Below are 13301 nucleotides of genomic sequence, written 5' to 3' on the forward strand. Positions count from 1 at the left end.
TGCCTGCTCTCAGCCTGGGCTGGTTATGGATTCAGGGATCTTGATTTCATCCAGGGGTCAAGGAATTTATTCCTGTGAATTTATTCCTTCCCCAGACCCGCTGTTGCGCCTTCTGAGGCTTCTAAGCAGATTTTAAACTCTAGACAAAAGAATCAGTCCTCACAAAGGCTTATTTATCTGATTCAATAAACCAGCAAATAGTTTCTATTCTTTCAAGGAAAGAAGCCATTTCCAGAGTTGAAAACAGTATGAAGCGAAAAATATATAATCTTCAGATATAAACATTGATGTTTCAATGTCAGGTATTCAAAGGATTCAGTATATAAGATTAATTTATCTTAACTTACCTGAGTTCCAACATTGCTCATACACAGACTGCTGTGAGCACATGCTATTGTCCTGGCTTAACAAGAAACCTTGCTAAAAGAGGAGTGAAGGCCTCCAAATACATTGGCCTTCTGGGCACTGTTGCAGATAACATTCACAGCACTGGCAACATGGAATTGCAGTGTTCGCCATGCTGCATAACCCTCCCACAAACACACCAGTTTTTCTAGTGTGCCTTTCTATCTCTGCTTAGGATCACACCAAGGATCCCCCCTATGGTGCTGATGTTCTGCGCTGGTGGGTAGCAGAATCCAATGTTTTTACCGAGGTGCTGATTGGGCCGGTGGTACTTAATGCTGCAAGAGATGATATTAACAAGGTAAGAACCAAACATGCTAATCTTCTTCATTTTAAGAACAGGTTCTCTTCATATTTGGTGTCAGATGAGTAGAATTCATTGCAACGGATTACAGTGTTTAGACTAAAAATGACTTTTCCAAACTCATTTAAGTAGGTGCTACTGCTCTTTAGATCTGTGAATCAAACAGTAAAGTGTGCTAATGAAAAGAGTACTTTTTGCAGCATGCCTAGGTAACATCCAGTCTTCACAATTTCCATACATCCTTTTGGCATATGTTCTTCATGGTATTTTGTAATTATTCAACCAATCCATTTGAAAAACAACCAAATTTAGTTAATTCATTATAAGATATTATCAATTTGTGTTTCATTTAAAGTGCAAACCATCAATATTTAGTTTGTCTTGTCTGTTCCTAGCTTCGGAATACACTACGTTTCATGCTGGGAAATATGGCTGACTTCAATCCAGAAACTGATTCCATCCCACCTTCAGAGATGTACATAGTAGATCAATACATGCTACATTTATTGCAAGACTACGGCAGCAAGGTATGGGTAAATTTTATTTAGATGAGTACGTGTATGTGCCGTGCTTTTGACTGGGTATAGACTCTAGGGAACATGCTTTAAGTATATGAGTAAAGAGTATGCATCCTGTAAGCAAATTATGACCACTAAGGTTTCTTTAAAGTGAAGTGCACTTCTTTTAGTACATATCAATTTCTGAGAGGAAGGCTTTGTTTTTAACATTCTCAACTTGTTTTTGACATCAACCTGTTTTTTGCATGTACCCCCACCCAAGACCTCAAATTAGAAATCTTTAGAAATAGTTAGGAGCTAAACAAACAAAACCGAAAACTTAATCTTAGAACTTAATCTTTAAAACTTATCTGTTGTATTCCAGAATTTAATAATTTATGTCACTTGGAACTCTTCTACTGAATGGGAAAGTATGGACGTAATTTTTGGGGTTCCCCTGCCTCAAATTTGAATAGAATTTTTTTCTTTGTTCTAACTAATTAATTGAATTAATTGAATTAATGCTTTTCCCCTCCTACAACCTTTTAAAAAAAATAATTCTCCCAGACTTCCCTTCACTCATCACAGCTTCACCAAGTTCAAGTTTCATCTGGGATAGTCATTGTAAGCTTTGTGATAAAAATTAACACCCTGTTCTCTCTCTGCTCCCTCTCCCAGGTTACAGAAGCATACAAAGAATATGACTATAGCAAAGTTGTTCGATTATTGCAAGCATTCTGTTCCAGAAACTTGTCTAATTTTTATTTCAGCATAATCAAAGACAGGTAAGTTTATTACTGCTGTCTTAAAGCCATCATGGAAAAGGGGGGAAAAACACCAAGTTAATCATTTTGAGATGGAGGTGATAACACTTCAGGCAAATGTTGAGCGAATCCAGACCTTTTGGGAACATTTAATAGTTCTGTGTTGTCCTGTAGTACACTAAAATCCACAGGTGAAAGCTTAGCTGTCAGCTGTCTTTGTCATCTCTGTGTTTCTACATTCTGTCCACTAGGGGTACTGAATCATTTTGAAAGGTAATCAAGTATTGTACACTTTCAAAACTACCTTTTAAGGATAGAGTTTTGAAATTGTATTTCTACCTAGAAATGCATACATGTATGTTATTTGTGAGTTTACAGGAAAGGTATTTTTTTTTGCATTTATCTAGGCAACTTGATGTCTTTTAGTGATCTAAAAAACTAATGAAAAATCCTAAGGATGTGACCTTAAGCACGGATTTAGTATGGTAGCTTTGTACGTTTTGAAAGGGCTGTATCATAGGGCAAGGAGGTCGGGGGTTATACTAATCAGGAATTACACTGATCTGTGATTTCCAGAATGCACCTAAAGGAGCAGGAAAGCCCTAATACTAAATTTTATAAATAGACTAGAACAGAGGGCTAACAGACCTACAGGCTCGCCTCCCTGTGAAAAGATTATTTTCTATACAAATGAAGTAAATTAACATGCCATGTACAAAGTCTCCCTTCCTATGACAAAATATGGATGCACATGCAAATGCTCTTGTACCTGTATCACTGTGCTTGCCTAGGAAATTAGAAATTAGGAAAAGCTTTCCTTAGGCAAGCTAGGTCAGACTTGTACGCTTTCAAGATGCATAGTACTACATTCCATTTAAAGTATGGTTCTTCAGTAACAACAGTAACATGGAAATACTAAGATATAATACTAGCTATAATACTAACAGTTTTCATCTCTGTCTTCCAGGCTCTACTGCGAAGAGGAGAAAGATCCTAAACGTCGCTCGTGTCAAACTGTACTAGCGGAGGCTTTAGACATAGTAGTTCGATCCTTTGCACCAATTCTTCCTCACTTGGCTGAGGAGGTTTTCCAACACATCCCTTACAAGAAAGGTAAAACCTGTATAGTTTCTAAGGACTTCTTCTAACGTACTATTTAACTGCATAGTTGAAAAGAATGCAAATACAGAGATAAGCCATTCTTTTTTATTCTTTTAATAAACACTTGAATAGAAAAACACTAAATTAAAAATTCCTTTGTTTGCTTTGCTCTCAAGACTCAGAGGGTGTGTTTCGCACTGGCTGGATTAAAGCAAGCTCAGGGTGGAAGAAACCTGGGATTGAGGAAGCAATAGAAGGTGCATGTGCAATGAGAGATTCTTTCCTTGGGTCCATCCCTGGCAAGAATGCTTTGGAATATGAAGTCGTCATTGTAATTGAGCCGGGATTGCTGTTTGAATTAATGGAGGTAAATTTGCAACTTAGAATTAGTTGTCTGTGCAAAAAAAGCTAATTTCTGTAAACATTCTTCTTCAGTCTGTGCCTTTGTACTCGCCATAAAAAATTGCAGAATCCCAGCATAGTTGAGGTTGGGACTGCTGGAGATTGTATAACCCAGCCCCTCCGCTTGAGCAGGGTCAGCTAGAGCAGGTTGTCCAAGGACCCTGTCCAGCTGGGTTTTTAATGCTTCCAAAGACAGAGACTCACATCTTCTTTATGCCCTCTTGTCAGATAGTTATATACATTAAGATCTCCTTGAGGCATCTCTTATAGGCTGAGTTGCAGCTCTCTCAGCCTCTCTTCACGTGAGAGATAGTCCCTCCAGTCCCTTCATCATCTTTGTGGCCCTTTGTTGGACTCACTCTATCAGGTCACATCTCTCTTTTACTGGGTAGGTCAGAATTGGACCCAGCACTGCAGATGTCTTGCTGGGGCTGAGCAGAGAGGAAGGCTCAGACCACTTCCCTTGACCTTCTGGCAGCACAGGCTGTTGTTGATCTGTGCTGCAAGAGCACATTGCTGGCTCACGGTCAGCTTGTCTATGGCGACGCTTTCTCTGCCAAGCTGACTGTTGCTGTGTGCTGGTTCTTGGGGTTATTCCTCCCCAGGGCCACACGTTGCATTTCATATCACTGAACTTTGGGACATTTCTGCTAGCTCCTTTCTCTATTCTGCTGAATTCCTTCTGACTGTTAGGGCAGCCATCTGGTGTGTCACTTCCTCTGAGCTTTCTATCATCTGCAGACTTGCTGAGGGCACGCTCTGCCCCAGCATCTAGTTATTACTGACTATGTTGCACTGTGCTGCACACCTCACTGACCCTGGGCTATACTGCTTGAATAATACCTGTTCTAGTGGTGCTGGCAGTGATCTTCCAAAGTAATCTGCTTTCTTGTTGTGAGGGTCAAAGTAACCTGAACACATTTGACCAGGGAACTTTGAATGCTGCCATTCACATGTGTAAAGGGTTGGGGGGGGAGGTTAGCTTCCTGGCCAGGGCAAGTAAATTGGATTGTTGGTTCAAATCTTCCATGCTGACGAGGAGCCATCATCGTTATTCTTAGCATTTATTTTAAAGAATGGAGCATCTTAGAGCTTGCAGTGGCAGACCTCAATTTTGATGCTGGATTTAGACAATGTTCTATATGCATCTATTTATACAGATGTACGTGGATGTGTAAACAAACTTGTGTTCTCTTCCCGACAAGGCTATGGCAATTCTTGCAATCATCTACATAATAATCTTTTTTTTTTTTTTTTTGCTTTAACCTTTGGTAGCAGGAGGAGGATGGGGAGCAAACACAGGTTGCAAGTCTGAAAATTAACTCTCTTCCCTAGGCATTGCAGGCTGAAGAATCTTCTAGTGTTTCACAGCTCAATGAAATAATGATGGCTTCCCAAACAACCCTGCTGAGTGAGCTACCGAAAGAAATACCTACAGATGCAAACATTATCAAAGGGACCTTTCTGATTAATTTGGAAGGTAAGAGAACTATTCCAGGTACGCTTCTCTCTGCTAAGCAGTATCTGGATCTTTTCTGTACTACAACCTATTTGATTGTTTACTTCATGTGTAGAACTGAATACTCTAACTACACCTGCACTTAATGACCTCACTACCTCACTAATAATTTTTTTTTTTTTTACAGGTGGTGATATTCGTGAAGAATCTTCATATAAAGTTATAGCCCTACCTACTGCCAAAGCAAAGTGCCCTCGCTGCAGGAGGTACACTTCTGATTCCTCAAGCACTCCTTGCCCACGCTGCCTGAAAGTCCTTGCTGGAAAAGGAAGCACATGAGGATGAAATGCCTTTGCGTGAGCTGCTCCAATGTAATAAGTATTGAAGTGCATAAAAGTGGTGGTTACCTGAAAGGTCTGCATACTGAAGACTACAGAACCCCCTATGCTTAAGCCCCAGCTGGAGCAGAATTATCATGTGCTTTGGGCAGAACCGTATGTGTATATAACTAATTGTGTATATCAATTTTCAGCTTAATAAAAAAGATGGTTTAAAGTAACTGATTTACTTGTTCTGATTTACTAATGTGTATTGTTTTAAGTTCACCTAAATGAAAGTGAAACTCCACCATGAGACCTACTGTTTCTTTCTATACTGGCAGCAAGGAATGCTGTGGAACCACAAAGAAACAGTCCTCCATCCTGAAGCATTTCATTTAGAAGAAAACTAGCAAGAAGAAAAGGTGTTAACCGCTACCTACTATAAAGAAGGAACAAACACACTGAAACCTCAAATTTTATTTAATCAATTTACACAAATCCACAGCAAATTAGACACAAAATAGCACTATATACAGAATATTACTTACAATACATTACAGATTTGATTGGTGTTGAGTGTCAGCTCTGACCAATTCAGTTACAGTAAAATCCTTTACACAGCTGTACCAGGATACAGGAATGTAATGCAACTAAGACACGTTTTTGTTTTTCCTCAGGTTTCATGATGACTGATTCACTCACATATTTGTTTCTGCAGAAGTTTGACGTGCTGTCAGGAAAGGTGGTACAGTCGCTGCCTGATCTTGCATTTTTCCATTTTTCCCCTACAGCCATTTTAACTTTACTTTCATGACTGAACTAATCTGAAAGGCAGACTGGTACCAGTCCCTTAGTCTTACTGGAACTCTTACTATTCTTTAGTCACTCATTTCCCATACCGGTGTGGTGTCATAACACTCAGCATCAAATTGCTTCAGGAAGCCTCATCACCTACATTAAAGTGCAGCGATAAAACAGGATGCTGAACAGACAGAAGTCTATATAGAACAAGCCACCTATAGAACCATTTTTAGGGGGAATCTAACCCTAAGGTGACAGCAGCACATACTTCAGAAAGATAAGACCAACTTCTGTCTCTAACAAGGCAGAATATGTTCTTACATATAATGCAAGAGCAGGTTACAAGATGGAGACAGTAATTTCAATTGACTTCAAGACAAAAAACAGCTTACACCACTATTACACCAATCTTTCCTGGCTTTCCTTTAGGTAGAAAATAAACTACTAAATGATGCAAGATAATTTTTAATACCACTCCAACAGTGAAGATACTCACTATGCAGTTCCCTGTAGGTATTATACATAAGGTTTGCTTCTTTTTTGTTTGGTTGTTTTTATTTTATTTTTTTAAGGCTAAGGTATTCAGTACTGTAGAGCTTCAGTGAAGTTGGGTCAACTATTTAAGCAATTTTTGACTACAAGTCAACATGTGCAGAGATCTATAGCATACTACATCTTCTATAAGGATAAGATGGGAACAATCTTACAGTAAGACATTCCTTGACCTACTTAGACTCAGCAGAGCTTAGTAATAAAGGAGAGAGTTGTAAATCCAGTTTTAGCTGAAGCCCAACAACCTAGAGACAATGCTGGGAAACTGAAACTGGACTAAAAGATGTGTCTATGTCTGGAGAAGTGAGTTCTCCCATCCAAGCTGATTCTTACTACTAGGGATCTTCTTCCTTTGCATAAGGCCCCAGCACGTTTCATTCTATGTCTAGTGCAGTTGTTATTGTCACATACAACACAGTTACTAGGAATGAGCCCCACACCCATTCTATCTTCTGAAAAAGCAGTATTGGCTTTACATTATAAGAGACTGAAGTTTTTCCTCAGGTTTAATTCTGCAGCTTGTTTTGATAAATCATACATGGAAGATAGTAACTGTAGCAGTTACTGCTAGCATGAAATACAGAATTTCACAAGATGTGATTTTGTAAATAGACTAAAACTGCTGTCAAATATACCCAATTTAGACTACAGCAAAAAGCGTTCAAGTCAAATAAATAAAGCATTTGAGATACTGACAAGTATACCAGAAACTAAACATCTTTCTACTAGTGCAGAATTTAAAATACGATCCAATTTTATTAAATTATCTTCCAAAATTCTGGGGTGGGTAACATTGTTCTTTTTGTTGTTTAATAAAAGCCACACAAAAGTTGATTTCTGTAAATTTCAGCCTCATTCTGTAAAATCATGCATTGTAGCACTATATAGTAGAACCATTCCAACAAAGAATGTCATGACGAGATTGCTTCTACAGCCTCTATCAGGTTCAAAGCAAGGCTATACTGCCCATGATTCTCTGGTAAGTTCTCTATTACTCTGTTAATTAGTTTAGCTGTTGTAGCAATTGGCACTTCTACATTTTGAAGTTCCTGGGGGTCCTATATAAAAAAAAAAACACAGCATTAGAGTGTTTTTACAGATGATGATCTGCATATATGCCCTGCTGGTTTTGTATAAACCAGATTACTACCCGAGAACTAAGCTGATGCTTTGACCTAGAATTTTGCTACTGATCATTTTGCTCCTCAGAGCCTTCTTAACTGGCTCCTCACACTGCTGAACAATATTCTCAACCAAATTTATTCATGCAATCTGGAAAACATCACACCTATGATTTGGATAAACAGAGGCACTGACTTCTGAATATTGCCAATAAAACAGATTGGCAATAGCCTTTTCAAAACAAGCACACATTTTACTACAACTTCAGAAAAAAAAAAGTATTTCAGTGTCCCAGGGGCAATTCTACATCCAACACTCTCAGTTCTCTCCAGTGAGTCTTCAAATTGTATTGTCATGCTGTGTAAACCGGCAAGACTCACTGCATTTATGGAACTGAGTGCCTGTCCTTTGGAGGAAGAAACAGAGAAGTTTAACTGTTGTTGTTACAAAAGTCATTTTCCTATTTCCCTACCCCATCATGCTCTCCCCTCAGAATTTAGTCAAGTTAGAGTTATTTAGGTAAGCTCCAGAAACATTTTCCACAAAAATTTTCCACAAAAAGTTGAAAAGTCTGGTATTCTAGATATTTTGACTTTTTAATATCTAGTTTTCACATGGGCTATTTAACATCCTGACAACTCAATAGAAAGGAACACTCCCAAAAACAAATTAATTACAACTGAGAAGTGGAGTTTTGCTGGTTTTATTCTTGAAAACTAACCATAGAATATCTCCAGATGGGAGGGACCCACTCAGAAGGATCACTGAGTACAACTTTTGGCTGGAACCACCCAAAGAAACAGACCTGAACATTTCCCAGAGAGCAGAGCTCAGCGCCTGCCCCTCTGCTCCCCTCGTGAGGGAGCTGCAGGCCGCCATGAGGCCTCCCCTCAGCCTGCTCTGCTCTGGGCTGAACAAACCAAGGGACCTCAGCCGCTCCTCACACGTCTTCCCCTCCTGACCCTTTACCATCTTTGTAGCCTTCCTTTGACACTCTCTAATAGTTTTATGTCCTTTTTGTATTGTGGTGCCCAACCCTGCACACAGTACTTGAGGTGAGGCTTAACCAGTGCAAAGTAGAGTGAGGAACCACCAATTACCAGAGCTACCCTGTTTTTGCTAATAGAACTTGAGTTAAAATTGAGAAACTTTCTCCAAAATTTACTTAAAGAAATCGGCTTTGAAGTCTGAATTAACTAGCACACAATGCTTCGCTACTTTGTTTTGGGTTTCTTTATTACTTATTTGCTGACTTTTCTGTTATGAAAAAACAATGCAAGGAACAGAACTGGCATCAGATAAAACGAGAACTAGTTCTTGTTTCCATTAGTAAGAAAGGTTAATTCAGATGTAATCTGTGTCTGAATAAACAGAACCTTCTGTTAGCCAACCTGTTTTCCTAAATCGAGCTTAACTTACCATAGCTTTAAGCCAAGTACATAGTGTTGGAGGAAGTCTAGCGAGAAGTTCCACGCTCTCTTTTGACTGTACGTGAAGTAGAGAAAAGGCCAGTCTCTGTCCAGCCAGTATGAGCAGCTGTGATGCAAGCACTTCTTTGTCAGTCACCTGAAGAAAAGCCTGAAAATAGAGAAATACACAGAATTAGATACTATTTGAGCATGACACAGATCACCTATCTGTAGGCTTGAAAAGGTTAATCTAAAGAAGTCTTTAGGACATTAGGAAAAATGGCTTTGAGACCATTTCTTGTGTTACCTGTCACTGTAAAGAAAGCATGTTATTAAAAAGCTTCTCAGCAGTGGAAGAGAGAACAAAGGCAGAGAATTACTCTGTACTTTACACAGTGATTAGCATGATTTGGAGGTCTGTTTTGCAGTTCAGCAGCTTCCTCTTAATTCTGTTTGCTTTTCCCCTGAAAAAAGCAATGGATTTTCTGCCCAAGGACTGGTAAACTTCCTAAAATTCTAATCAGAGAATGCAGATGAGTGTGGGTTTTTTTTCTGTCTAAACTATATATTGGTCTCATTCTCTTTATAGGCAGTTTTACGTGTCTTGTATGAAGATGACAGAAAAGATGCCTACTTAGGCAAATTTTTCAATCCATATGTCAAATTGAAGTAGAACATCCCCAAAGGAAAAAAAAAAATATATAATTTCTCATTAATTTCACCACTTATTCCTATATGAGTATGATCTGCAAAGGTTTCAGATCTACTTTGCTTTTTTACTAAGAGCTCATACTAGGAATTTGCACATTTGTTATCATGATTATCTCCATTAATTACATGCATGAGAATAGCTCATCAACTCTTGATGGACTTCCACCAGAGGTTCCACCTCAAGATTTTGTCAGTTGCAGAGATTACAAGTGAAGGACAAAGTCCTGAAATATCAAATGCAGTATTTTGAATACAAGGAGTTGTACTAGTTCAGACCAACAGTTTAACTCCCTGTCATGTTTCCAGATTACTGTTGAGAGGAAGGCAAAGTAAGGAAGATTACTGGTCTTGAGAAAGTACTTCTCTGGCTTGACTTTTTCAGTCTGGGGATTTTTTGAGCCTGGCAATTTTTTGAGCCTGGCAAGACCTGCCTAACCCTTCACAGTAAGTGAAAATGTAATTAGCAGAGTATCTGACATAATGCCGTATTGATGTAAAATTAATAAAAAGGTGTTATTACCTCTTCACCAAGATGATCCATCCCATAACTATACAGTTCACAGACATAATGTCTTCTGACCACATCCTCACAGATTTGAAGATACTGAGCTAGATCCACAGCCAAAGTTGGCCAATTCCTTGCCTTTTCGAAGGGAAACAATTCATCTTCTGAGACTTCTTTAGTCTTTTGTGATGAACATAGTTTTTGAACCGCTGCACTCACAACTTTGATCAAAAACTTGAAAGCAAGAGTTAAAAATTACTTCAGTAGTATTTGAAATTTTAGAAGTTTAGCAACTTTCAGTACAAAACATATACCTACCTGTTGCCGTATGGATAACACACTTTGATCCATATCCCCACTAGGTAGCAGCTGAATTGAAGTAAGGTCTTTGAAAAATGCATTCTTGCCCTAAAATTGAGAACCAAAGACAACTGTCACAGATAAAAGTAAAGGAAAGTAGTTCACTTAGATCCAATACAAGGAAGCTGAATTTTTATTTTTTTTTTTACATTTAAATTGCACTGCATCTTCCATTTCTCTTTGGGAATGAAAATTAGTATTTTAAGTTAAAACTACAGAACAAAACAATCCTTTACTCATGCAATTCTTATTCAAGGATTTCCTTTCAAGCTTACATAATTTAGTGGGCAGATGTTTGTATCTGATACGCTACCAGCTGGAGATGAAGTCGATATATATTTATTATTCCCCAGCTTATTGTTCTAGATTAACATGCTAAGCATATGGAGGAAGAAATACCAACTAGTTAATACAAATTTTTTTTTTCAGTTATTATCAATTGACTTCACTTAAAATTAAAGTCTCCTTGACTACAGATTAATCAAATTTCAGGTAAACCGCTGAATGATGGCATATGGTAGCTCTCGTTTCAGCCCACCACCACCTCCAGTGATGATACACTAAATGACAAACATCTCTGGCAGTCCTGCTCTGTACTGACACATGGAGTCAGAAAATAAAAAAAATGGCTGTTTTGAAAGAAAAATCTTTGTAGCGTTGTTCTTATATACTGGGGCCATTCTCCAAATTAAAAGAACAGCCAGGAGAAATACCCAATGGGATGCAGGAAATTATGTAGAAGTGGATTACTGATACTGGAATGGGGCAAGTGACAAGCACACAAGTCTAGACAGTGACTTGTGTTATCAGAAATACAGTAATAGAAGTTTTTTGAAACTTTTAAATACTTCTTTTCAGACATCACTCAATGTTCCCTAAAGATCTGTTAGAAGTTCTCTCACAAAGCTCACAGGGAAATGCGAACCTTGAGTGTGTGAACATTTTTTTCTTAGTGGTTGATATGCATCTAAATGACAAGCTGTATTCTCTCTTCAGCAAGCTCAGAATTCTGCAATAATAATCAGCAAAAGTGGATACAACAGCAACACCAACATAACATTTTTGAAGTATTTGTGTTTTTGATTTGGCTCTTCTCAAAGCAACTAGAAAACCTGTCATAGTGTTTTTACCATGCAGTGTTTTCAGTCAAACTAATTGTTAAGGAGCTAATTTTCATGCATCTGAGGCCACTACAAACCTTATATTCATCATAAGAAGTACCAAGCTTGTATGTCATCTTGAATTCTGGTAACAACTTCATTAACAGCACAGTGGGCTAAACGTCTGTCGTAACAGCATGCATGACCAGTTTAAGAAGTGAAAGCTAGCATATGTTATAGATACCACGAGGAAGGATAGTAATAAGTAGGTGTATGCATATCAGCTTTTAGAAGACGTACCTTGCTATCAAACAGTGAGAGAGGCTTTACACTCTTCAGAGAAAACCTCATAATAGCGTACAGGATTGTACATAACACAAACTGGTGTTCAACAAGCGGATAGTGAATGCGTTTCTGTTCAAGCGCTAGTTCTACTATCGATACTGGTCCTTCTACTGACGTCCAAGCATCTTCAGTATCCAGGACAGGAGCCTGCATTTCGTCACTACTAACATCAGCCTACCGGAGGAATACATAAGTAGTCAGTCACAAAATATCACCTATATTGGTCTTCTATGCAAAAAACACAGCTTTAATCACAAGTTCTCTGCTATGAAATTAAGAAGAGAATTTTATATTCTCTAGAAAACAATATCAACATTTGTCTGAACAATACAGAGATTAGTATACACATATTATTTAAAAATTAAATTTAAATTAACGCGTTCCTTACTTTCCACAGATTAAAAACAAAAACTTACCTCTAGCAATGTTTGCAGAAGATCTGAACAGCAGCCAAGAAAAGCCGTCATTGCTGTGTCACCCATGCCTACATCCTGTTAACAGTAGGTTTTGAATTGTTTCACATGGAATTGAAACAGACTTTAATAGTTCTATATGTTTGAGAAGACAGTTGTTGACATTAACACGTTAAGCTCAGTTTATTAGCCTATTATACTTAAAGCTAAATAAACATTCACCTAAGCACAAAGATTTAGAAACAGCAGAATAAGAGAAAGCTTTCCATTATCTTGAAAAGATTAAATTATCTCAATTTAGCCATTTGCAATACTGTATTTGTAAAGATGACTGAGTAGCTCACGTACTCACACCTAATACATGCCATTTTCTGAGCAAATCAGTTGCCTTCCAAGAGTTTTAACTAATAATTATGCATGAAAAATAGTATTTTGTCATGTTGTATCTCAAGTTTCAAACTTAAAGTTTCAAAAACAAATCACAAGCTAGTATTCAAATTAAGGTGTGCCTTTTTTTTTTTTTTTTTCTCCAGTTAGACAGAAGTAGTATTACTTGCCCTTCTGCATAATCTGTCCTTCGGAGCTTTTCCCACCTGTTTTTAAAAATACACGTATTTTAGCACAATTAAATTATTTTTATTATAATGTATCTGTTATTAGCATTTTCCTACTATAAAAAGATAAAACAGTTCATTACAGCTACAAAATGCAACACACTGGATTGAAAAAGT

At 37.9% G+C, this 13301-nt stretch overlaps 2 protein-coding genes across 5 annotated transcripts in view; one reads left to right on the plus strand and one right to left on the minus strand.

The window, feature by feature from the left end:
• IARS2 (isoleucyl-tRNA synthetase 2, mitochondrial) overlaps positions 1-5495 on the plus strand; it is a 28537-nt gene extending 23042 nt beyond the window's left edge. Inside the window, exons 17-23 of the mRNA XM_084283970.1 lie at positions 581-706; positions 1105-1236; positions 1885-1991; positions 2938-3083; positions 3248-3438; positions 4809-4953; positions 5120-5495. Coding sequence (XP_084140096.1) covers positions 581-706; positions 1105-1236; positions 1885-1991; positions 2938-3083; positions 3248-3438; positions 4809-4953; positions 5120-5271 — 999 coding nt within the window. The 3' untranslated portion in view covers positions 5272-5495. The remainder of the gene's footprint in view (positions 1-580; positions 707-1104; positions 1237-1884; positions 1992-2937; positions 3084-3247; positions 3439-4808; positions 4954-5119) is intronic.
• Positions 5496-5728: 233 nt separating this feature from the next.
• RAB3GAP2 (RAB3 GTPase activating non-catalytic protein subunit 2) overlaps positions 5729-13301 on the minus strand; it is a 47280-nt gene continuing 39707 nt past the window's right edge. For all 4 annotated transcript variants that reach the window (XM_084283967.1, XM_084283968.1, XM_084283966.1 and 1 more), the window contains 7 exons: positions 13128-13163; positions 12574-12648; positions 12113-12331; positions 10671-10760; positions 10368-10586; positions 9147-9305; positions 5729-7663 (listed from right to left, as the gene is read on the minus strand). In XM_084283967.1, coding sequence (XP_084140093.1) covers positions 7517-7663; positions 9147-9305; positions 10368-10586; positions 10671-10760; positions 12113-12331; positions 12574-12648; positions 13128-13163 — 945 coding nt within the window. In that variant the 3' untranslated portion in view covers positions 5729-7516. The remainder of the gene's footprint in view (positions 7664-9146; positions 9306-10367; positions 10587-10670; positions 10761-12112; positions 12332-12573; positions 12649-13127; positions 13164-13301) is intronic.

Source organism: Netta rufina (genome assembly GCF_964035555.1).
Source record: "Netta rufina genome assembly, chromosome: 3".
NCBI lineage: Eukaryota > Metazoa > Chordata > Aves > Anseriformes > Anatidae > Netta > Netta rufina.